The sequence below is a fragment of the Littorina saxatilis genome, linkage group LG6 (genome assembly GCF_037325665.1).
Source record: "Littorina saxatilis isolate snail1 linkage group LG6, US_GU_Lsax_2.0, whole genome shotgun sequence".
NCBI lineage: Eukaryota > Metazoa > Mollusca > Gastropoda > Littorinimorpha > Littorinidae > Littorina > Littorina saxatilis.
Window position 1 is genome coordinate 51795544 of NC_090250.1, and position 26792 is coordinate 51822335.

General features: G+C 43.7%; 1 protein-coding gene and 1 long non-coding RNA gene across 2 annotated transcripts in view; one reads left to right on the top strand and one right to left on the bottom strand.

The window, feature by feature from the left end:
* The first annotated feature begins 42 nt into the window (after nt 1–42).
* LOC138969501 (uncharacterized) lies at nt 43–22211 on the top strand. The gene is made up of 2 exons (XR_011456474.1): nt 43–385; nt 21382–22211. It is a non-coding gene; the product is annotated as an uncharacterized lncRNA (long non-coding RNA).
* Nucleotides 22212–22369: 158 nt separating this feature from the next.
* Nucleotides 22370–26792, bottom strand: part of LOC138968046 (uncharacterized) — an 82381-nt gene continuing 77958 nt past the window's right edge. Inside the window, exons 20-22 of the mRNA XM_070340609.1 lie at nt 25431–25493; nt 24235–24402; nt 22370–23821 (exon numbers count right to left, since the gene is read on the bottom strand). Coding sequence (XP_070196710.1) covers nt 23702–23821; nt 24235–24402; nt 25431–25493 — 351 coding nt within the window. The 3' untranslated portion in view covers nt 22370–23701. The remainder of the gene's footprint in view (nt 23822–24234; nt 24403–25430; nt 25494–26792) is intronic.

Here is a 26792-nt window from a genome sequence, read left to right on the forward strand (position 1 = left end):
AACCGCAATGCTACGCTTTCAAGAAATCGAAACAAAATAAAGCAAACGCAATTACTGTAAATGAAACAAAGTCTTCATCGTAGATTAAAGTTTTGCTTTACCACGGAGGTTCAGAAACTTACTGTGTAAGGTGAAAAGGTTATTCTGCACGAGAAGGGAGACTACTGCCAAGTATCGAAGACACCAAGGTGCTCGAAAAAAAGCTGTCTGCTTGACACAGACGGAGACTCGATCTTTCACAACAAAGGACCCTCGTTGTCAGCATTTGCAGTCTAGACATGCCGAAGTACTATATTAAGTCAAGATACACCACAGCGCAGCTGCTCAGATTTCCGATGATTTTTGGGAGTGTTCTTGGTGTGTTTATCATTGCATTCAAGTACAGGTAAGCTTACTATTTTGTTTATGATTTTTGGTTAGTTTTCATAATAACACGCATATCTTGAAATATAGTTTGTCCATGCAAAGACATTTTGCAAACTCCGCCATGGCACACACACACACACACACCAGTGACATACTATCTATGTCTCTGCACACACACACACAAACACAAACAAACATAAATATCAATCAAAACTGTACATAAATTTTTGTTTGTTTGTTTGTTTGCTTAACGCCCAGCCGACCACGAAGGGCCATATCAGGGCGGTGCTGCTTTGACATGTATATATAACGTGCGCCACACACAAGACAGAAGTCGCAGCACAGGCTTCATGTCTCACCCAGTCACATTATTCTGACACCGGACCAACCAGTCCTAGCACTAACCCCATAATGCCAGACGCCAGGCGGAGCAGCCACTAGATTGCCAATTTTAAAGTCTTAGGTATGACCCGGCCGGGGTTCGAACCCACGACCTCCCGATCACGGGGCGGACGCCTTACAACTTGGCCAACCGTGCCGGTCCTGTACATGAATACATGTATCAAGTATAATGCATCATGTACATGCAGTGGAACCCGCTTATTAGAAAATCAAAAGCAAATTGGCTTCCTGTCTTCAACTTAATTCAAGTTGGGTTTTTTTTCTGGAGACTAAATATTAAGTTAAATACTTCTCTTATTCGAGGATTCTCTATTGACATCAGCTTCAGGGAGGAGGAGGAGGCAAATGAGTGTGTGTATAATTGTGTGTGCATGCAGAAGAATGCCATTATATTTAATGATGATTATTTATGTTTGTATGTATAGAGTCATGGGGTTCAGCATATTTATATATGTGGGAATTAACTTTGAAAGAGAGGGAGAAAGAAAGATAGAGAGGAGAAATTAGGTATTCCTTGGGGAGAGGTGGTGTTTCAAGTTTTTTTCAAGTTCTCAAGATTTTCTTGGGAGACAAAGCTCTGTGCTATCAGGTACATGTATTTTATGTTTAAATTCCAAGCCATTCTGTTCATCTCCCTTCTCAGCAAAAGTCACTACCATCTACATTTCCCTTAATAATAACAGTATAGTGACTGTTGCAGAGATTAGAGGAACAGATTTGTTTTGAATTTACACATTAACAGTTATTGTGTTTTTAGCGTAGCAATAGGGTCCGATATTTAGACGAGACAAGTATAATGCCGACGAGTCAGACCCTATTGCTACGCTGAAAATACAATAGCGATTATATAGCTGTTCTGACCTTGATTTGTTGTTCCAAACTTACAAAATGAAATTTTTTTGCGTCGATGTGTTGATCTCAGGTTTTGATAGCAGACGCCGTTTCTTATGCGCATTAGTTTGATTTGACAACACAGCTGTTAACTTAAACAGCTTTTTATTAGTTCAGGGGCGGACCTAGGGGGGGGGGTTCCTGGGTGCCCGGAACCCCCCCCCCCCCCCCCCCCATCCGTTTTTTATTTTTATTTTTATTTTTAATTTTTTGTAAAAAAATAAAGGGCTTGTGCTTTCCTTCCTTCCAAATGCAACATGCTTGAAACTGACGAGAAACTCAAAGGAGAGGCCTCCGATTGACCTAAAAAAATAAAAATTCCTTCAGCATCTGGGGGGCTTCGCCCGCCAGACCCCCCACCAGGGCTTTGCCCCTGGACCCCAACGGGGCCTGAGCGGCCCCTGGACCCCTGCTCCAAATTGGAACCCCCCCCCCCCCCCCCCTTATCCACAACTAGGTCCGCCCCTGACATTCGTATCCAGGTTTCCCAATTGCTTCGTTTCCGGCCGATTTATGTGGAGCACATGATGCGCACCAAAAATATTGGCGGTCTAGAAGTGTCGTCTGCGCAATGATCGCGGCGGCTTTCTTGACCGCCAAGGACGACCACGCACGTTGTGAGACGTCATTCGGGAGACCTCAATCAATACAACAAAAAGAAGTTTGAGTTTTTTTAATTTTGAACAAGACTACTTACGTTGTTCCTACTTTTACAATTATTACCAAACTCTGAAACACATTTTTATCCACAACATCAACGGAAAACTAGAAACAACTGAAGAACTAGGATGCAACAAGGGGAGGAGAAGAGAACAGCTAATCCGTACAACGCGAGCAGACGGCAGCGAAGTTTTCAGTTTGGGTGATACTTGTCGTGTCATGAAGCGAATTTTTCGGGGTCGGCCCGCTATTGCGCGGGGCCGCTTTTGCGCAGGGCCGCTATTGCACGAATCTTTAGGGTTAGGGTTAGGGTTAGGATTAGGGTTAGGGTTAGATTCGCGCAATAGCGGCCCCGCGCAATAGCGGCCCAGCCCCAATTTTTCAACCTCAGTTATAAACGACTACATGAATGTTAGTGCCATGGGTTGTACATCAATACTTCAGAGGGGATGTCACGTTTCAATATATCACTTAAGGTGATTATGAACCGGTTAATTACTACTAATTAACTAACCACACCACGATCCACTCTCGCAGTCATACAATTAAATAGAGTCAACAAAAGTATAAGTTTCAGACGCCTGTTTATGTATAAACTCGCCACCTCCCTCGAGCCTTCACTCAAAATATGTTCCTTTTACGTTCTCAACACGTAAAAAACCCGTGATCACTGACAAAATGCCAGTAGTATATAGAAAATTATAGTAACACGCTGATCCCGTGTAAATACAGTCAAATGAGAATGTTCTGTTCAAAAAGCTCTAGTTCATGCAGGGGTCACACACCCCACGTTGTCACTACTCCAATGAAATCACAGATAAGAAAAGACAACGGTGGTCAACGGGGTGCGTAAGACACGGTGCACTTAGCTTTCTTTCTGTATGCTGGTTAGCCGGTATGCTGGTTAGCCGGTTTGCTGGTTAGCCGGTTCGCTGGTTAGCCGGTTCGCTGGTTAGCCGGTCTGCTGGTTAGCCGGTTAGCGTAGCTTCCTCAGGTCCCAGCTCCAACGTCTGCAGCTAGCAGTGTCCCGCCAAAGGCAGCCGTGCAGCAGTTACAGGAACACGAAACGAAGGCTGCAAACAGAAAGCATCGGTGCACTAAACATGTCTGCTACCCCTCACCCACCACCTTAAAACATGTCATCTTTAAATACCTCATCGAGCACGTGGGCCTGCACAAAACGGACTTTTTACAACAACAAAACAGCCATTTTCCGTCCTTCTCTCCCTATCTGCAAAAACCATATACAGATTAGTATTTTAGCGTCACAGAGAGTAAATTATGCGCTAACCTGGAAAGAACAACAGAGAGTATTTCATTCCACAACACAGACTCATCAACAGCGTTAAATAATGATTTATTACCTCAAAAGCCTATGATTGTACTCTCATGGAAGCAAAAATCCGCTTCCTCCCTGGAACAGCCTCTGTTCGTCAACAGTGACCAAAAACCTCCAGAACCCCTTGTCGAATCCTTATGCGAAAGCCATCGCCGACGAAGGAATGTTGACGACTTGTCCTCAGCAAAATATGTGGCAGTGTGAAGGAAATAACCGGTGGAAGCTCCCCTAGAGTGCCGAATACAATATTCGGTGAAAAACCATCATACTCTAGAAACTGTGTATTAGATCCTTCCCCCTCTGCCGCTGGGTGTCAAGTGCGCCGTCCTTGTGCCTCTCTCAGACAACCTAGCCAATAACACGTGACTGACCTTGTCACAAAACCAGTCCAGCTATACACAATTCTGCCTCCCCAAGCAGAAAAGAGACACGAGAAACTCGATCCGCGAAAATCCCGTGCGCGCTGTCAGCGAAAAACCGTCAGCCCTGTGACAGCAGAAACCCCCGCACTGTGAAACTCGTGCGCTACGAAACATCCGTGCTGATTGAGCACTGTCAGCAAACTCTGCTGTAGCCCAATATCACGTACAGGCGCTTTCTATCATAATCGACCAAGAACAGGCACTCCACTGAGTGACACTTTCTTGGTCTCTGTCACCCGATCGTGACACACCTCCCCTCTTCAAGACGAAACCTCGGTTTCGCTCACAGTCATGTTCTCCTCTCCAGCCCGAGAGAGAAAGTCAGCTCCAACATTGTTGGCGCCCGGAATGACGCGTACCGTGAATTGGTACGGTTGGAGAATCAACGCCCAGCGCATAAGTCTGGCGTTTGCCAACCTTGCAACCTGAAGATATTGCAGAGGTTGATGGTCTGTTTCCAGACAGAAAGGTCGTCCTCAAGAACGAGCAACCCCTCGTTTCACCCCTGATGACTGCAACCTTCTCTGTCTTCTTGTCTTTGTTCTTCTGGTCTTTGTTCTTCTCCCCGTAGGCTGTCCTCTCTATGTAGGCGCGCAGCAGGTTGGCGTGGTACAGGCGTGCTTTCCCGTGCATCATGATCCTGTAGTCGTTCTGGCCCACCTTCGCTGTCACCTCAAAAGGTCCTTGCCACTGCAGTTGTAGCTTGTTGTGTTTGACAGGTAGAAGTAGCAACACCCGTTCTCCAATCTTGAAGCTGCGCGGCCGTGCCTTGCGGTCGAATCCTCGCGCATAACGCTGTGCTGCTCTTCCCAGGTTCTCTTGAGCCAGTTTGCAGGTCTCTTCAATCCTGTTCCTGAGTTCTACTATGTAGGTCGCTGTCGTCTGCACCTCCTCGTCAGCTTCTTCGTCCGTCCAAGCCTGACGCAGGATAGCCATGGGACCGCGTACCTGTCTGCCGTACAACAACTCAAATGGGGAAAAGCCCAAGCTCTCCTGAGGAACCTCGCGGTATGCAAAAAGCAATGCTGGGATGTACCTGTCCCACGTGCGTGGTTTCTCCTGAGCTAGTTTCCTCAGCATGGTCTTCAAGGTGCCATTGAACCTTTCCACCAGTCCGTTGCACTGAGCATGGTAAGGAGTGGTGAAATGCTGCTCCAGTGATAGCAGTCGTGCTGCCTCCGCCATCACTCCTCCCGTGAACTGCGTGCCTCTGTCGGTGAGTACCTCTGATGGAATTCCCAGCCGGGACCACATAGTAACCAGAGCCTCAGCTACTCGCGTGGCTTCAATCGATTTCAGAGGGATCGCCTCTGGGTATCGAGTAGCGTAGTCCACCATGGTCAAAATGTATCTGTTTCCGTCCTCAGACGCAGGCAAGATGGGCCCGATGATGTCCACTGCCACCCGACGAAAGGGTTCGTCGATGAGCGGCATCTTCTCTAAGGGGACCTTCCTCACCCTTCCTTTGGCAACCACCTTCTGGCACTTATCGCAGGACGCACAGAAACGTCGGACATCCGTGCAGATGCCTGGCCAGTAAAAGTGGCGCCAGACACGATCCGTGGTCTTCTTGGTACCAAGATGACCTCCCAGAATCGAGTCGTGTGCCGTTGCCATGACACCCTCGCGAAACTCGCGAGGCACGACAACCTGTTTGAATGTACCTTCTTGGTTGCTGAACTCCCGGTAGAGCAACTTCTTGTCCCTGAGGAACCTTGACCTCCCATGCTTCCCGCTCAGCTTCACCTTCCCCGACTTCGCGTGCTCCCGAGGAGTTGCTAATGTCGGATCAGATGCCTGAGCCTTCGCGAGAAGCGCGGGGGTCACGTTCCCCAGGGCAGCTCGTGCAGCAGGTAGGGGTTTGAGAGGTTTGTCCTCTCGCTCCGCCTGTGCCCGCGTGAGCACTGAAATGACGTCGGGAGACCGATAAACGGGAACCTCCCTGGTGACGCCGTCCACAAACTGAACCCGGTTCCCAATGAGCAGGTCGCATGGAGGATCGTCCATGACGACGGCCACAATGGTCCCCGTGAACAACGGTGTTACGACCTTGATCACTGCCGTGTTCAAGTCGTAAGCGTGAGATGCCTCGGCCATTCTCACCCTGATGCTGTCTCCTGTGTAGGCCATAGCTGGAACTAGACTCGCCCGAACCACTATCATGTCTGCCCCTGTGTCCCGCAGACCTTCGCCCTTCACTCCGTTAACGTAGACGTTGCAGTGGGGCTGGAAATGTTTCCTGGAGCACGGAACGCAGAGTTGTGGAATTGTGCATGAGCTCGTGACGTCCCTTAACTCCTCGCTGCCAACAAAGTGTACGCCCTTCTGATCAGCCTGTCTCTTGTGGCAGTCCTTCTTCACGTGGCCCCGCTTGTTGCAGTAGTAACACTGGATGTCAGTTCTGGAACTTGATCCTTTGTGTCCCTGATCGTCCTTCCCGTCCTTGGGTCCTGAAGAACCCGAATTTCCCGATTTTCCCGGCCGTGAGCCTGAAGATTTGCCGGAGATCGCCTGGGCGTCCTCGTGTACTCTGATCCAGTCGGCTGCCTCCTGAGTAGTCTTTGGCTGGTGCTCCTGCACGAAGGTCACCACCTCAGGTCGCAGGCTGGACATCAGTTGTTCCATGACTATGAGGTCGGCAAGGTCGTCGACGGTCCAGTTCTTCTCGGCCATCTCCACCCAGCGCCGCAGGTAGAGATTAAGGCGTGCCACAAACTGATGGCTCAGCTCGCCGCTCAGTCTCTTGCTGTTACGCAGACGTCGTCTGTAGGCTTCAGCAGTCAGGTTGAAGCGCTGGAGTAACGCCTTCTTTAGTGCCTGATAGTCTCTCGCCTCGTCGTCATCCAAAGCGTTGTAGAGCTGCAATGCGCGTCCTTTTAAGCAGGTGCTAAGGCGGCTAGCCCACGTGGCCTCTTCCCACTTCTGGTCAGATGCAATGCGCTCAAACCGGCGTAAAAAGTCGTCGAGCTCGTCCTTGTCATCGTCGAACGTCGGCAGTCTCGTACGGTCGGCAACAAACGTCGGCGCGCTAGCCTGAGTAAGCGTACCCTTCTCGGCCTGTAGCCTAGCTAGCTCTAGCTGGTGATCGCGATCCGCCTGTTCCTTCCGGTCTAGTCTGTCACGTTCGTCTTTCTTTTCCTGTCTGTCTCGCTCTCTTTCTTGTCTGTCAAGTTCGGCCTGTCGTTCGGCCTGTCGTTCGGCCTGTCGTTCTTGTCTCTCAAGCTCGTCTTTCTTATCCTGTCGGTCACGTTCATCTTTCTCTTTCCGTTCTTGTCTGTCACGTTCGTCTTGTCGTTCCTGTCTCTCACGTTCGGCCTGTCGTTCTTGTCTGTCAAGCTCTTCTTTTCTCGTCTGTCGCTCTATGTCTTCCTTACGTTCTAACTCCTTGCGCTTAAGCAAACTACGCGCTCTAACGCGTGCGTCTCGCTCTGTCTGTTCCTCGCTACCAGGAGTCTCAAAAGTTAATCTCTTCGTAGGAGATCCCCCTGTAGCCATGGTTAGTTTAGCAAAGCTTTATCACAAAAGTAAGTCTAACGCAGCTATAGCTAGAACACGCGGTGATGAAAGCGGTGGATACAAAAATCCAGCAACCGGAAAATGCAGAAGAAAAATCCAAACGGTGTAGAACAAAACGCGTAGCCTACTTTATGGCTGCTTTTTGCGGTGAAACAAAGTGTTTCCCACAGCCGTGGCCTACTTTATCGGCTGCTTTTTGCGGTGAAACAGAGTGTCTCCCACAGCCTTGGTTAGGACAGAAGTCCTCGGACCCTTCCCCCCCAAAATTCCAACAAAGTCAAAATATGGAGAAAAATCCAAGTAAAACAAGACGGTAGAAATGTAACCTGTTACAAAATGCGAAACAACAATGTAGAGAAAACTGAGTAAAACGAATAACAAATCCGCTAACCCCGCTCAGCTCTCTGCAACGGAAAACTCTGAACGTACACCAACAAAGATTCACAAACAAAGGAAAGGGAAGTAATCACAGTTAGCGCATACAATAACTCACAAATTACAATTTACATTTCCTGCAAGATGTGAATCGCTTAAGGTGTGGTATATGATCAAAACTACACAAAAAAGGGTAGCACCAAGCAGAAAATAAGTCGAGCACTGACGAGATTATCTGCTCTTAGTTATCCTTAATTGGTGGGTCTTTATCAGTTGGAAATTAACTGAGTAAATCCCGGCTTGGCCCCCATGTGTCACGTTTCAATATATCACTTAAGGTGATTATGAACCGGTTAATTACTACTAATTAACTAACCACACCACGATCCACTCTCGCAGTCATACAATTAAATAGAGTCAACAAAAGTATAAGTTTCAGACGCCTGTTTATGTATAAACTCGCCACCTCCCTCGAGCCTTCACTCAAAATATGTTCCTTTTACGTTCTCAACACGTAAAAAACCCGTGATCACTGACAAAATGCCAGTAGTATATAGAAAATTATAGTAACACGCTGATCCCGTGTAAATACAGTCAAATGAGAATGTTCTGTTCAAAAAAGCTCTAGTTCATGCAGGGGTCACACACCCCACGTTGTCACTACTCCAATGAAATCACAGATAAGAAAAGACAACGGTGGTCAACGGGGTGCGTAAGACACGGTGCACTTAGCTTTCTTTCTGTATGCTGGTTAGCCGGTTTGCTGGTTAGCCGGTTCGCTGGTTAGCCGGTCTGCTGGTTAGCCGGTTAGCGTAGCTTCCTCAGGTCCCAGCTCCAACGTCTGCAGCTAGCAGTGTCCCGCCAAAGGCAGCCGTGCAGCAGTTACAGGAACACGAAACGAAGGCTGCAAACAGAAAGCATCGGTGCACTAAACATGTCTGCTACCCCTCACCCACCACCTTAAAACATGTCATCTTTAAATACCTCATCGAGCACGTGGGCCTGCACAAAACGGACTTTTTACAACAACAAAACAGCCATTTTCCGTCCTTCTCTCCCTATCTGCAAAAACCATATACAGATTAGTATTTTAGCGTCACAGAGAGTAAATTATGCGCTAACCTGGAAAGAACAACAGAGAGTATTTCATTCCACAACACAGACTCATCAACAGCGCTAAAGGCCAACATCCAAAAGAATTTTTCTCCTGGAGCGACCTAAACTTGAACCCGTCGCTATTCTTGCATGTCTGTTTACTTCGTGCTGCACGCAAAAATCGAGCGACTTCCTTGCCGCGTGGATTGACGAAGCTATTTTATTCTCGTGACTGAAAACACTGCAGTGCGTGCAGTTTTTGACGAGCCGCAGGAGCGGCGACTCATATGGTCTCGGCTCGAAAGCTGTCTGTGGAGGCTGCGTGCTATAATTAGCTGACCTGCTGCGCGAGCAGTCACTGCAGAGTTTTGAGATAACTTTGTAACACGTTTTATTTTATGCTCCTCAAGAATACAACTTTGGGCAACGTGCCACGTAAAACTACACGCAACAAGGATTCAGTAGGTACCAAACATGCCTTGGTCAGAAGTAGAATGTAAATGAATCTTTATAAAGAAGTAGGCTACTTCAAACGACAGCCACAGCCACGGTTGGGTTCACGGCATCAAACCGATGCGACTCTCCGTCATATCATACACGTAATCTATCAAATAGATGACTAATAAACATGTAAACTACATGTATACGTCTATCGTCGGACATAAGAAAGGAGAGCTTCCCCCGGGCCTGTGCATGTGTTGTTCGTTGTGCGTGTGTAAATGTACACAACAAACTGACGACAAAACTGAGACAGACCTCTTTCGCTTCAGTCTTGCAGAATTTAAAGACGAATACAGGTAAATCGTGCATTATACTAACTGTTTGGTAAAAGTATCAAACGTTTCTTTTTATAAATAAGTGACAGGCTTACAGGAATACAAAGAGGCGCAAGTTGAAAGTAATGGATATATCTCTGGAAGATGCCATCAGTCCAAGTTGTCAAATGAAATCAAAGATGACAGAAACAGAAGTTTTCCACACAAATGTTGGTGTTTCAAAGGAAGTTGGCATTCTTTCAGATAATGATATAGACGAGGTGGCTGTTTGTTATGAAGTTTCAACAAGCCAACATTCAAATGATTTTACTTCATCTACAGATTTTTTAAATTCAGCACTTTATAACTGTCATTATGAACTTGGAATCAGTGAGAGACCGTCTTTCCATTGTCATTCATGCCATAGATTTTTGTTTCAGAATCAATGTTTCACATGGCGTTCACAAGAGAGCATGCGAAGTTTCCGACAGTCTTTAGGATTTGTAAAAAAGGCCGTGTTTTGCTGTACATGCAAAAACTACCTGTCAAAAGGGAAAGTGCCTAACAGATTGCAACAACATTCCTATTTTAAGCTCAGCCACACGCCGACATTAAGTTCAATGGTACTTTCAAACTTTTTCTTCTCTTCGTCGTATTTGATTTCTTTCTATTTCATAAGTCGAGTGCATATGATTTCGGCTCGTGTTCATCGTGAGATGGACTTAGTTTCTTGTATTCTGTGGGTTCGACAGATTAACTAAATGTTGTAATTTCGCCTTACGCGACTTGTTCTCTCTCTGTTGGCAGCGTGTAATGCAGCTGGTTAGAAATTAGAGTATTATTTTGCAAAGTGTGTACCAAAAGTTTGTCATGAGCTGCTTTAGGTTTGGGGTGTGGGTTGGTTTGATATTTCCTCCTTGCAGATCAAATCTGTATTCATTTTTGATGGTGTGTCTTATTTTGTGAAAGGAAACATGCAGACTGACTGAACGCATATATATAATTATGTAACTCATAAACACATGGGTGTAGTTATGTTCAAGAACACACACACACACACACACACACTCACACACACACACACATACACACACACACACATACACACACACACACACACACACACACACACACACACACACACACACACACACACACACACACACACACACACACACACACACAACTGTGTAGATGTATCGTACACCTGATATATTAAATTGAAGTTCACGGCGAAGAAATCGTTTTATTTCTGTGTCATTCAACATCTATCAGACAAATTGAAACTGGTACAAATATTCAATAATGTTGCGATGTGGAAATGGACATGATATCGCAAAAGATAGACAACGGCAAGATCATTCAAGTATGTACATGCTTGTTGATGTCTACTTAGGCGATGCTCAGAACACTAGTTAGATCTTCAGAGATTAAAAAATGACGATGATCTGTAAACAAACCAGGACAAGGAAAGATAGACAAAACGTATTTGAAAACAAATCATACTATACAGATTGACGAACTGAAACTTCGAACTCTGTTGATATTTCACGGGAGATGAGGTATGGTGCAAACGTATATAATTATACTGACTACATTTTGTTACGTACTCATCAACAACAACAAAAACCGATATAACCAAAGGCACACACACACACACACACACACACACACACACACACACACTCTTTGCTGGTTTGCTGATCAATGTCACAGGAAACGAATGAACAACAGAAAGCGTGATGAATTCCTGGCCAGAAATCAGTCACAAAGACCTGAAAGTCTGCTGAATGGAACTGGTAAATGTACACATTTGAACTGCTGTCAAAATTACTATGTAATACGATAGTCGGGTTTTAAAATTGGTAGCAAATTACAACCAATAATGATGTTTTTTGCTTCGGCATTGAAGCAATGTTCACTATTTACTAACAAAATAATTACGAAATAAACACAAAACCAAATCAGTGAGGCAGAGGGGACAAAAAGCCGAGCGGGTGTGTGTGTGTGTGTGTGTGCTAGTGTGTGCCTGTGTGTGTGTGAGTGTGTGTGTGTGTGTGTGCCAGTGTGTGTATGTGTATGTGTGTGTGTGTGTGTGTGTGTGCGCGTGTGTGTAGAGCGATTGAGACCAAACTACTGGACCGATCTGTCGAACCCACAGAATAAAACTGCACGCACTCCAGTGTTTTCAGTCACGAGAATAAAACAGCTTCGTCAATCCACGCGGCAAGGAAGTCGCGCAATTTTTGCGTGCAATACGAAGTAAACAGACATGCAAGAAGAGCGACGGGTTCAAGTTTAGGTCGCTCCAGGAGAAAAATTCTTTTGGATGTTGGCCTTTAATGATTTATTACCTCAAAAGCCTATGATTGTACTCTCATGGAAGCAAAAATCCGCTTCCTCCCTGGAACAGCCTCTGTTCGTCAACAGTGACCAAAAACCTCCAGAACCCCTTGTCGAATCCTTATGCGAAAGCCATCGCCGACGAAGGAATGTTGACGACTTGTCCTCAGCAAAATATGTGGCAGTGTGAAGGAAATAACCGGTGGAAGCTCCCCTAGAGTGCCGAATACAATATTCGGTGAAAAACCATCATACTCTAGAAACTGTGTATTAGATCCTTCCCCCTCTGCCGCTGGGTGTCAAGTGCGCCGTCCTTGTGCCTCTCTCAGACAACCTAGCCAATAACACGTGACTGACCTTGTCACAAAACCAGTCCAGCTATACACAATTCTGCCTCCCCAAGCAGAAAAGAGACACGAGAAACTCGATCCGCGAAAATCCCGTGCGCGCTGTCAGCGAAAAACCGTCAGCCCTGTGACAGCAGAAACCCCCGCACTGTGAAACTCGTGCGCTACGAAACATCCGTGCTGATTGAGCACTGTCAGCAAACTCTGCTGTAGCCCAATATCACGTACAGGCGCTTTCTATCATAATCGACCAAGAACAGGCACTCCACTGAGTGACACTTTCTTGGTCTCTGTCACCCGATCGTGACAGGGGAAGTGGGGTATTTAGTGTGGAGTTACGAAATAAGAAAAGCCGAATGCAAAAGTTTGTGTCAGTCGGCAACTAGCTCACACAGGCACACAAAAACGGCTGTTCTGTTTTACTCTCCTGTTTGTACTACATCTTGTACATCTTTCGACTTTGGGCATTTTGTGGTGTTTAGGGACAGAAAATAATTGGTTTAGTCCTGTTTCATCGGGAAGTTAGCAGAAAAGGGTATGCTATCGACATAATTTGTAAAGCTGAAAAACATTCCCGAGAAGAATTTCAAGTTGTTAGTGTATGCTGTTGTCGATTGTTAACATCGTGTGGTACAGATGGGTAAACCGGAACCATGCGTCTTTGTTATTGCCAATATGCTTTTGGATATTGGCAAAAATGGCCGACTTCCGTAGCATTATGCTTTGATGATGATGTTGAGACCATCCAATCACAGCCCCCGAATTCCCCCACGTGTCCATCAGAATAGCTATATATGGATATAATATGTGTAACGTCTTTCAGTTCAGCACATACACGGAGGCAACTCCTGTCAGTGTGTTCCAAGCTTTATTCATTTCATAGTAGAGGCAAGCACATGTATGGTACTCGACCTAGATATTCTCTAGCATGGTGGGGAGTAACTTTCAGTGCGCATGTCCCGTGACGTATGCCCTTTGTTACAATGCGCATGTCTGGCCTAGTGCCTTACTAAGCTCACTAATCGTGTCATCCCCCTTTCTCTAAAGAATGCAAACAAATCAAATGTCCTACTCTCTAAATTATTCCCACCAAGTAATGGACAAATCATATGCAACCAACGTTGTTCCTACTTTTACAATCATTACCAAACTCTGAAACACATTTTTATCCACAACACCAATACAACATTCTTTATAACAACACCTTTCTTTCTTTATTTGGTGTTTAACGTCGTTTTCAACCATGATGGTTATATCGCGATGGATAACAACACCTGAATGTATTTCAATGATGTGACACACTCAGAACAACACAAATTATGCTTTTGTTCAATAGTACGTCACACATAATTTCCATCTTAATAGTATTACACCATGTACGCATAATAAACACAAATATGCATAATAAGTCAGTTCAATAGTACCTCACACATAATTTCCATCTTAATAGTACTACACCATGTACGCATAACAAACACAAATATATGCATAATAAGTCAGTTCAATAGTACCTCACACATAATTTCCATCTTAATAGTACTACACCATGTACGCATAACAAACACAAATATGCATAATAAGTCATACAACTTCTTCCTTTTTGCACCACATTGTTTGACTAGTCCAGATCAAAAACATAGAAGTCAGTCAATTTAGTTTAGTTTTGTTTTTGTTTTACTGTGTCTCATATTCTTGCAAGTATTGTGGTTTCTTGACCAGTCTCCCACTGCGTGTTGCCACTTGTGGTGAAATGCTTGTTGTTTGTTCTGCTTGTATTTCATGATCCTGAGTGCCATTTTCTGTGTTGTGTCGTTTTGTTGTCATGCTTTCTGTAACTTGTTTTTGCCCTGTTTGGTTTGTTTGATCTGTTGTATTTTGATGGTATTTTGGTGACTGTGGTTGCTGAATGAGTATCTGTTCGTGTGACTTTCGGAGGTGTTTTCGATTTCTTCGGTACCGCCTACCATTTTCGGTTTGAATCTGGTACGACCGAACATCAACCTGTTCTTCGACTCTCGCTTTGTTCCAACAACCAACTTGATCGCGGTGGTTTCTTTCTTTATTTGGTGTTTAATGTCGTTTTCAACCGTTCAAGGTTATATCGCGATGGGAAAAGGGGGGGGGGGGGATGGGATAGAGCCACTTGTTAATTGTTTCTTGTTCACAAAAGCACTAATCAAAAAATTGCTCCAGGGGCTTGCAACGTAGTACAATATATGACCTTACTGGGAGAATGCAAGTTTCCAGTACAAAGGACCAGGGGCGGACGAGGGGGGGTTCTGGGGTTTCCGGAACCCCCCCCCAGCCAAAAAATAAAAATATTTGTATGGTGCATTTCTTTATTTTACATTGAGTTTCAATGTTTGGGGTATTAATCAGTGACAAAATCTGCTGCCTGAAACTGGTAATGATCATCCTCAGAATGCACCAGATTGCACCATTTTGCATCCTTTTTTTCAAAATTTTCCGGGGGGGCATGCCCCCGGACCCCCCTAGCAAGCTAGGTGCTTCGCGCCGTCGGCTCGGCGCCTTGCGCCTTCACACCCATATCTTCACAATATACTTTGGGAAACCCCCTCCATACAATGAACTGATCCGCCCCTGAGGACTTAACATTTCTTGCATACTGCTTGACTAAAATCTTTACAAACATTGACAATATTCTATACAAGGAACACTTAACAAGGGTAAAAGGAGAAACAGAATCCGTTAGTCGCCTCTTACGACATGCTGGGGAGCATCGGGTAAATTCTTCCCCTTAACCCGCGGGGGGTATCGCGGTGGTTTGAACCTGACCGTTTGTCCTGGAGTTAATGTGTCCAGTGCCACCGAACCTCTGTTGTAGTAACGTTGCTGTTTCTTTTTTGTTGATCAGTTTTTCTTTCACGTTAGTGCATGTCTCTGGTTTGAGCAGAGTTTTTGCTGAGGGCACCAGAGTGCGTGTGTCTTCACTCATCAGAGTCTTTGCGGCTTTGACGGCATTTTCTGCTTTCCCATTTGATTGCGGGTATGTTGGTGAACTTGCGATGTGTTCAAATCCCCATGCATTCGCAAACTCTACAAAACTGCTAGAGTTAAACGGTGGTCCATTGTCTGTGACTACGCGTTCCGGGCAGCCATGTCGCGCAAAGTGTGCTTTTAGCTTGCATATGACTTCTTCACCTGTCTTTTGTTGCAGTCTGTCTACTTCAAAAAAGTCAGAGTAGTAGTCTGTCAGAACTACATAGTCTTTCCCCTGAAACTCCATGAGGTCTACTGCTACGTATTGCCATGGTAGGTCTGGTATAGGATGACTAACAGCCGGTTCTTTTGTTTGTTCCGGTTGGTACGTCTGACCACAGGCGAAGGTATCGTTCACTGGACTACTACTATCACAGAAATAGTAGTAGTCCAGTGGACGATACCTTCGCCTGTGGTCTGACAAGGTGGCAGTGGTAGAGAAACTTCTGCATATCCGCCTGTAAACCTGGCCAGTATACCACCTCCAGGGGCGGATCAGTTCATTTTATGGGGGGGGGGGGGGTTCCACAAGTATATTGTGAAGATATGGGTGTGAAGGCGCGAAGCGCCGAGTCGACAGCGCAAAGCGCCGAGTCGACAGCGCAAAGCGCCGAGTCGACGGCGCAAAGCGCCGAGTCGACGGCGCAAAGCGCCGAGTCGACGGCGCAAAGCGTCTAGCTTGCTAGGGGGGTCCGGGGGCACGCCCCCCCGGAAAATTTTGAAAAAAAAGGATGCAACATTGTGCAATCTGGTACTCTGAGGATGATCATTACCAGTTTCAGGCAGCAGATTTTTTCACTGATTAATACCCCCAAAAAAACACATATTCTTTTGGCTAGGGGGGGGGGGTTCCGGAAACCCCAGAAACCCACCCCCACCCCCCTCGTCCGCCCCTGACCTCGCGTGCTCGTCTTAGACACCCACGCTTTCCTCTTTACCGATTTCCTTGTGCAGCGGGGATTGACGAAGCTGTTTTGTCTTGGTGAAAAAATGCAGAGCGTTTAGATTCATTCTGTGAGTTTGACAGAATGACTAAATGTTGTAATTTTGCCTTACGCGACTTGTATAAAAGTGTATTTATCATTAATTTTTCTCTCTCTAAATCATCTAAAGGCGGAGTAACATCCGAGATCATACCCCTAATGGTTTAACCGTGAGGCCGTTTAACAACATTTATCATCATCATGGCTTAGGATCATTCGCTCACTAGCAGCTCAACACTCCACTGCATTTGATTTGCCTTGTACTACGGGTTTTGCTTTCTGGCCTCTGCGCTGTCTTGTACTGTTTTCTTGAACTATTAAAAAGTTCAACGAAGACGCTTGGATTTGAGCTTCGTTCCTTTCTACCTTCCACTCTCCACTACATATAGACGAAACAGAACAAATACAGAGATATAGGCCTTTACTAGTGGACAAACAAGATACACAACAAACAAAAATCAATGGACATTGTTACTGTGACTTATGTTTGAATTGTTGTCGCTTCCAAAATGGAGGATCCCCCCGCGGGTTAGGGGGAAGAATTTACCCGATGCTCCCCAGCATGTCGTAATTTTAGAGGCGACTAACGGATTCTGTTTCTCCTTTTACCCTTGTTAAGTGTTTCTTGTATAGAATATAGTCAATGTTTGTAAAGATTTTAGTCAAGCAGTATGTAAGAAATGTTAAGTCCTTTGTACTGGAAACTTGCATTCTCCCAGTAAGGTCATATATTGTACTACGTTGCAAGCCCCTGTGAACAAGAAACAATTAACAAGTGGCTCTATCCCATCCCCCCCCCCCCTTTCCCCGTCGCGATATAACACTGAACGGTTGAAAACGACGTTAAACACCAAATAAAGAAAGAAAGAAACAAACAAACAAAATGGAGGAGAAAAAATGACAAATAAAAAGTCATTTTGCCTTGTTCATTTTGCGTATATGGTGTATCTTGTCTGTCAAATTTTAGAGGCCGACGGGTCGAAGTTCTGATGATTGTTTCGTTTTGTCTTTAATTTAGCTTTTCCATAAACCTCTTGCCTTTTTAATGATGCTTTTATTGTAGCAAGTAAATGAGTTTTACTTCTAAATTGAGGCGTTTCTCTCTCATATAAAACATGAATTTAAAACAGGTGACTCTCAAAGTTTAAACATGTAAAGATACAAAAATCAGAAGAAACTCAATTTAGTGCATGGTCTGGTGCTCCTATATTCTGCAGTACTATTCTGTCGCAGACTTGACATAAACTTCACTCTGACATATAATAGTGCTTATTCACCGTGTACGATCTGGAAGGCTAGATGTTGCGTGCACAACACTGCAAAAGGCAAAGCATTATAAACTGAGCACATGCACACACATTTTTGCACCCATTTTCGTACCCCAACAAAAACATTCAATCCCGTGTCATGTTAATCAAGCTGTAAATGCCATTACATGCCCTTCACTCGGCTACCTAGCACACGTTTCGCATAAAATATTTATGTTATAAGTATCACGTGACCGCCGCCGAAGTAAGGCTACCCCCAAAATCGACCTGACAAAAACGTCAGACACCAATAAAAAAAAAATCGACATTAATTTAGAATTTGGGGAACTTGGCAACTTTTACATACGAGAAGAAAGAAAATTCATTATCAATCCAGAACAGGTTGTTTTGTTTTGCTATCTTACGTATCTTTTGTGTTATGTCATTTCTACTGATGCAGGTGTAGAGCGCATGAGCAGTAGAAAACGAGTGGATTTTGCGTCCATTTTGAGGGGTACCATGACAAAAAGCGCTGTTTTCCAGCAAGGCCTAAATGGATCGAGTTTAAACTATCATGATCTGAAGTCTACATACGAGACTTATACTGCGAGAAATTGTGGGTCACTACAGGTTTGTACTCAGATGTTATGCACTCTTCTGGGAAATGTTTTTGAACCGTCACAGGTTTGTGAATTTACATCCCAAAAATTCATGACTTTGCATGCATAGAGACAAAAGGTTGTTACAAGAACTGCCAAAGTTTCATTTGAGTATGACCACTGACGGACATTTGCTAGCCATGTAAACACATGAAAACAAAAATGGAACGTTTAGGCTGTTTCCTATTGACCTCGGTTATCGCTGAATGCCTCTCAAAACATGCTGCGGTCACGGATGACTGGACATGGTTGTCGCACTGCAATCCTCACAAAATAATTGATCGTGTTTACAGGACTAGGAAACGTAAGCTGGTGATTGGATTTAAATGATTTGTTTGCAGTATTTGTAACATTTATTTGTCAGTATGCATGCAAAGTCATATTTTTTGGGGATGTAAACCTTTACACCTATGACACGTTTTAAAACATTTTCCGGAAGATTGCTTATCATCTAAACAAATATCTGTAACGATATGGAATGTTACCGGACGTACGTCTCGTATAATAGACTTGCGATCCTTAAAGTTTCAAATCCATCCATTTAGGCGTTTCTGAAATACTGTATAGCACTTTTTGTCACGGTATCCCTCAAAATGGACGCAAAAACCTCTCGTTTTCTACTGCTCTTGCGCTCTACACATGCATCAGTAGAAATGACATTACACACGCAATACGCAAGATAACAAAACAAAAACCACCAGTTCTGAATATATAATTGATTTGGCTTTATTTTCGTTTTAAACGGTACCAAGCAAAGCCTATTCTGAATTTTTGTCGATTTTTAATTGGTACCTTACGTTTTTGTCAAGTCGATTTTGGGGGTACCCTTACTTCGGCGGCGGTCACGTGATATCTTTACTAGAAATCGTTGATTCGAAAAGTGTGCCAGATAGCCAAGTAAAGGGCCTTTTAATGGCATATACAGTTTCAATGAAATGACACGGGAATAAACGTTTTAGTCGGGGTACGAAAATGGGTGCAATAATGTTTTTGCTCAGTTTCATTAGAACACATACCTCAATCTTTCTCTTTCCTCGAATCGAGGTCTTCCTGTCACATTCGCTTGTGACTGATGCAAATGCTGGTGCTGAGTCAAAGAGCTCTTAAATTGTCCTAGTAGGCCTATTGTGTTTCCCGTCGAACTTTTGCCATTACCAGTTTGTCCAAGGGGAAGGATTCGAATAGCATCATCTGCAAAATAGGATTGCCTATTTTACTCTGCATGCTTCTTGATACTGCCGGTGACAGTTATGAAATTAATTCAACAAAAAGTTCCCTCTGTGCATGTACAGTTGCATGAACCTACTTGTAAAAAACTCGCAAACAATCAATCAATCAATATGAGGCTTATATCGCGCGTATTCCGTGGGTACAGTTCTAAGCACAGGGATTTTTAAATTTTTTTAAATTTTTTTTTATGCAATTTATATCGCGCACATATTCAAGGCGCAGGGATTTGTTTATGCCGTGGGTTTTTTTTACACACTTTTACACGATCACGCATTCACATCGGCCAGCAGATCGCAGCCATTTCGGCGCATATCCTACTTTTCACGGCCTATTATTCCAAGTCACATGGGTATTTTGGTGGACATTTTTATCTATGCCTACACAATTTTGCCAGGAAAGACCCTTTTGTCAATCGTGGGATCTTTAACGTGCACACCCCAATGTAGTGTACACGAAGGGACCTCGGTTTTTCGTCTCATCCGAAAGACTAGCACTTGAACCCACCACCTAGGTTAGGAAAGGGGGGAGAAAATTGCTAACGCCCTGACCCAGGGTCGAACTCGCAACCTCTCGCTTCCGAGCGCAAGTGCGTTACCACTCGGCCACCCAGTCCAAACATGAAGCATTGCTGGAAAACATTTGTTGTTTCTCCGCCAAATGTATTCTCTTTTCCACAAAAATACAAAACAATAATAACAAAAACCGCCCATTGGTTATATGAAAGTCTCTGTTACAAGAAACTTCTGATCTCAGATACAGTGGAACCAAGCGTGTTTTTGTTTTTGTTTTAATGTTTTTTACCAAGATAGAGCCTTCAACTTAAAGGTACTTTCTTTCTCGTGTGACAGTACCATGCTGGCCACCACGACGATGGCATATCCTTCAACAAGACAATATACTGGGTTTTGACGACCTTGGTTATTTCCATAGTCCACAAAGAGTGACTAAGTGAATAACATGAAGACATGGTTTGTGAAAGTTATGGCAGACAGGTGGAACCTCTTTTGTATTGTTTTCGCGTGTATGTGTAAAATTGTTTAATTTCTAATAATTTTGCATTTATCTTTCTAGAATTTTTTCATACATATATACACTGTACATATACAGGGTGGGCCATAAAAAGTGTCCACATTTAATTTGTTAATATTTTTCCTGTAAAGTGATATTTTCTTTTCTGTTTCAGATAGAATTTGAGACAAGCATCTTAGAATTCTTTTAAAGCCTGAATGGATCGCATTCCAGTACAGGAAAGGACCAAAATCGTTGAACTTTACTTTGCTACCAATTCTGTGGTTCTCGCCCAGCGCGCTTTTCGGAGAGAGTTCCCTGGCACACACTGTCCATGTGCGAGAACTGTGAAGCGCCTCGTGGATAAATTCAGGAACACTGGTAGTCTCGCAGATAACAATAAAGGACATAACCCTGAATTTATCCACGAGGCGCTTCACAGTTCTCGCACATGGACAGTGTGTGCCAGGGAACTCTCTCCGAAAAGCGCGCTGGGCGAGAACCACAGAATTGGTAGCAAAGTAAAGTTCAACGATTTTGGTCCTTTCCTGTACTGGAATGCGATCCATTCAGGCTTTAAAAGAATTCTAAGATGCTTGTCTCAAATTCTATCTGAAACAGAAAAGAAAATATCACTTTACAGGAAAAATATTAACAAATTAAATGTGGACACTTTTTATGGCCCACCCTGTATAGACATGTATATATATTAATTGTCGTTATGTGTTTGTTCTTTTCAACAGAAAAGTTTACTTTGGAGACGAAATTGAGGCTGTAAGGCAAAGGAATTACGAAGAGACAATGAGACAGTACGAGATCATGGAAAAAGCCAAGGAAAATGTAGCCGGGCAAGTGGCAGCCAAATACCAAGGCAAACAGAAATAGCATCTCAGCCGTGTATTATTGGAAAGAAGTGTGTACATAAAGTGTGTGTTTGTGCATTGAGTACAGAGCAGTTGTTCAATGTGACATTGTGCGACGAAACTCCCAATTCGTGTGCGTGTTGAGTGCAAGTATGAAAGTACGGTTGTGTTCACACCAGGTAGTCAAGTTGTGTGTGTTTGTGAATATGAGGATTTGGTCTGAACCAACAATAACACCCTTCATATTTTTTTAACTGTGTGTTATTTGGAAATGACCCCTCGCTCGTTTTATTCTTTTCTTTTTCAATGATTAGGAGAATTAAAGTATGAAATCGAGAAAATGCCTTTTTCCTGATCAGGGTGATCTTTTGTGTAAATGCATACTGAGGATGAGGATTTGGTCTGATCCAACAATAACACCCTACATTGTTTGTAAATAATAAAAAAAAAAAAAGTTTTTATTTATTTTTTATTTTATTAATTTGATGTTTTTGTATCTCATCAGTGTGTTTGTAACATGAAAATGATTTCATAGAATAGACAGAAATGCTTGTAGTTTTCAGCTTGCGTACTTGATATGTCATATTTAACAAAAAAACAACCGGTAAAGTTCTGGATACATATATGCATATATTTGCGCTTGAGTTTAGAAGAGTTGTGCTTTTGTGTGGACTGTCAGGTGACTAAAATACAAACGAGGATAAAACTGAGTTATAGTATGTTTTGAAGTGTTTTTTTATTATAATGTGTGTGTGTGTGTGTGTGTGTGTGTGTGTGTGTGTGTGTGTGTGTGTGTGTGTTATACTAACTCTAGTTGCAGATGTCAGATTACAAATGACAAATGATAAAGAAAAATCACCACAAGGTATACTGCTCACATTTTAATATACTGTATTCATTGTACCACAGAAAATATACTTTAAAAAAAACACGAAGCAAATACAAACAGTTTTCAAAACATTCATGAATTCCGTTCTTGTAAAACTATCAACAATTTCTTTTTTAAATCTCTGAGCTTAAAATTTTGAATACATGATATAATAAAAGTTTCATATGATTATATAATAGAAAAGTTATTTGACAAAGTTTATAAGCCAAATGTTAACAAAATAATGAAGCATGTACATAGCTTCTACCAGTGTATACTCGGTTAGAAATCCCAGCCAATAGTTCAAAGAATAAATGACAATAAAATATGCACACAAGTAAATATCAGGTATGGAACCGCCTTCCACTCTACATCTATGAATACAAATTCAATAGGCATGATTATTTCACTTTTGAGTGTGTTAATTAATACGTCCTCAAGATTAGAGGTGAGAGCTTACTTTTTCATACATATCGGATAAGTGTAGTTTTGTAAATATAAAAAACCCTGCAAACTGATCATACAAACGGCAGCATTATGATGACATTCATTTTCACCGAAAGACTTAAAAGACACTGTTCTGTTTTGTTGTGAGAGGCTTCTGTGACCTGTACTCATTCAAATCTGCTGTAACTCATTCTTTCTGCCACTTGGAAAAGTGCTTATAGATAACTCGCCTTTGTTGAGACCTTGATTCTTTGTCAAGGTGAAACAAGCAGTTACATACTAGGCATTGCTACTGCACAGCTTAAACTGCCCTCAATGACAATCATTGCTACTGCACAGCTTAAACTGCCCTCAATGACAATCATTGCTACTGCACAGCTTAAACTGCCCTCAATGACAATCATTGCTACTGCACAGCTTAAACTGCCCTCAATGACAATCATTGCTACTGCACAGCTTAAACTGCCCTCAATGACAATCATTGCTACTGCACAGCTTAAACTGCCCTCAACGGATCAGATACTGTACAACCATCTTGCAGCCAGTCTTTCTTTTCTTCAGTGCCCCATGCAACACGAAACTGATCTTTCAGTCAAGTTTATATGCGTATTTTTGTAATAGCTTACTTACGCGTTCAGATTGACATTGTCAAAATAACTATGTTACTTGTATACTATTAAGTGAAAAGGTACATTTTGCATAGAGCATACATCCTTGCATAGAGTCCTTGCAAAACCAGATACTGTACACCAACCACATTGTCGCCAGCCCCCGTTTTGTGCGGCAAACCACGCACGTTAAAACAGGTTATACCTCCACCATAAAGTAAACAGGTTATTTCCCCAATGCGGGTAAATTTAATCTGCATGAAACAGTTTTGGATGATCAGTCAGTTTCAGTCAGAATACTGTAGGGGTCGCCTATATCGATGTCTTTGAACTGGAAGTAGGTACCACTGTGTTTCCTGCCTTTGGTCTTTAGGTCCTTGAAGAATTCGTCCTTCACCTAAGAAACGAAAATGGTTTAATATTCCATATCAGTGAAACGGACGAGTGCTGACGGAGATATAGGACAGTAAAACGCTATTTGCATTGTTGACCAAAATATGACATGATCGAGAGAGAGAGGGAGAGAGACAGAAAGAGACAGAGACGTATACTTAAATGGTAAATCTGTACAGAAAATTAATGAGAAACCCGGGAAGGGCGAAGGGGCGATATCCGATGTTTGAGAACCGATTTCAATGAAATTATGTGTGAGGCTGTAGTAGAATTCCCAGGCTCGATCCTCTCCATAATTCAGGTCGGTGGCCGGGATAACTAATTGACCCTCACGGGCAAAAGGAAACCCGAGGTGCTATATAATATGACTAAAATTCTTGGTGGTACTCTTGCTTTATCAATATCATTGTCCTTGACCTTCTGACTGTAGAGTTGCCATGCCAACTGCAGGCGGTAGCGGGTCTGCACGGCCTCGCAGGTCGGGTAGATCCTCATGTTGTCGCGCACCGCCACGTGGGTCTTCTCGTCCGCGAAGGACATGAAGAAGCGCTTGCTGAGCATCACCACCTCCGCCCCGTTGCTGATCTGTGGGGCGAGGGGAGATAATCCATGTTGAGGTGCTCATTACATTTTGCTTATTTAGGGAGCGGATCAGTCTCTGTCGGTTTCTCTGCACGTGTGTGAGAGAGAGAAAGAGTGTGTGTGTGTGTGTGTGTGTGTGTGTGTGTGTGTGTGTGTGTGTGTGTGTGTGTGTGTGTGTGTGTGTGTGTGAGAAAGAGAGAGTGTGTGTTGATGTGTGCGTGCGTGGTGTGCGTGTGCGTGTGCGTGTGTGTGTGTGTGAAGCCGCAGTTTGTATGAAGCCGACAGTTTGCGTTTGGATGTCGGTTCGCGTTGGTGTGGGTAGATGGGGAAATAGAGAGACAGACAGGCAGAGGCAGAGGGATAGACGGAGACAGAGAGACAGACAGGCAGAGGCAGAGGGAAAGACAGAGGCAGAGAGACACGGAGAGAGTCTGACAGACACTGAAACAGATAAAGAGCAGCGGTGGCCGAGAAAAACAGTTGTTGGTTGGTTGGATTTTCGATTTAATTTTGTTTCTTTCCTCAGTTTAAATGGTGGACTCCAAGCCGTGTGTTTAGGTGTGTTTAATACAGTGTCTGCCTGTTTTACTCGTCCCTGCCCTATGCCGAGTTACTCAGATTACAGTGCAAATGTGTGTGTTAAACATCGAGCCGCGCACCTGCAAGCACATAACCAACAGCGCGTGAAGAAATCACTATTTCCAAAGATTACCCGGGTACAGTCTGTTAACAAATGAATACCTTAGCGCTCCAACAAGTATTGTAGGTATTCCTGGTGTGTGGTGACATATACATCCCTTCAATCTAATCTTCTTCTTCTTCTCGGTTCCCTTTCATGCATTACTAGAGCAAAGTCAGCAACAGCATCTCTACCGGCGTTCCCCACCGCGTCTCGCAGGTCCCCACTATTCAGTCTCATCAGAGCTTTAGAATAAGAAAACACCCAACAAAGACAAAGGTGATAACTAAAGAGCCGAAAGACAATGAAGGCATATATATTGGTGAAAGAAGGAAATGCGAGGTGTACAAACCAGAGTGACCGCGCCTGACTGGTCCCGACAATCCCAGCCTGGTTCATTGAGCTGGTCCAGGCCCTGTACACAGTACAAGACACAGACATGGGAACCCCTGTTTTGCACTTTTTTTGTTTTCAAACAAACTTGGTAATGTTTTCAGAAAAATGAACGTACTCTACACAGCATTTGAACATCCATGATTCAGAATGCTTTGGGCGCGTTCGTCACAGCGTTAATTAAGTAAAAGAAATGCTTCTTTCAATGTTTACTGACAAAACTGTAATCATGTGTCAAAATACTGGATTGGTTTCGGGATGCGCTTGTGAAGAAAAGCATGCAAGGAATTTTTCTCCTCATATTCTTTTTCCACTCTGACCGCACTGATCGTATTCTAGACAATCAAGCGTACAAAATACGGCGAAATCGCATGGGTTCCCAGGTCTGAAGACACGTGGTCAAGGCACACCCCTTCCCGTGAGCACACAGGTTGACCATCTCTCACAGCTGGCCAGGCTTTTAACATGGGATTTGACTTTCCCTCCTGACACATTCCAACAAAAAGAGCAAAATAATGCGCATGCGACTCACCTTCATCATGAGCAATATAAATCAGACACACATTATCTGTAGATACGCGTGTGGAGGCCATCAAACATAGTCTGGACTATGTCAAAGCTCAAGATGATCTCAAGACTTATTTTCTTGATAGCTCAATGGATATTTTCAAGGGTGAACATCTTCTCCAGCAAACATTTTCATGATTTGACTCTGAACTTTGACAAAAACAAGCAAAATTTTGGTCATGTCTGCTGATTATCAACACCTACAATGTGTGACATTTAGAGAATTTTGCTCCCAAAATATCTGAGAAAATCTCAACTTAAAGGTTTTATGAACAAACATTTGACGAGGGTCAACCAAACTAGGGTCGTATCGGCAGATCAGCAAACCCTTGAAGCGTGCAAAGTTTCAAAGCACAAGCTTGAACCGACTAAGATTGTGTCGGTATACCCAGCTTGTTTCCCGCAATCAAACAACTTTGAAGACAACAACGGCTTTGTCTCCCAAGAGCATAAAGCAAGGGTGGCTCAACTTCGGACCATGCTCAACACTGGGCCACTTCCCTAAGTTATTATTTGAGGGGGTGGGTGCGGGGTGTAATTCGCAAATGCCCCTCCGCGAAAGCTACAATGAATGTGAATAGTGCTGGGACAATGCAGTTTATTTCACGAATAGAGAAGGATTCGTCAATGGTTCCAGCATGATTACACTGACACACATACATAAGTGTCACATTGACGCGATTCAATCGTACAATTCGTACCGCATTAGCCATTATTTATATGACTCGGAACTCTATCGCAGCCCGATCTTACG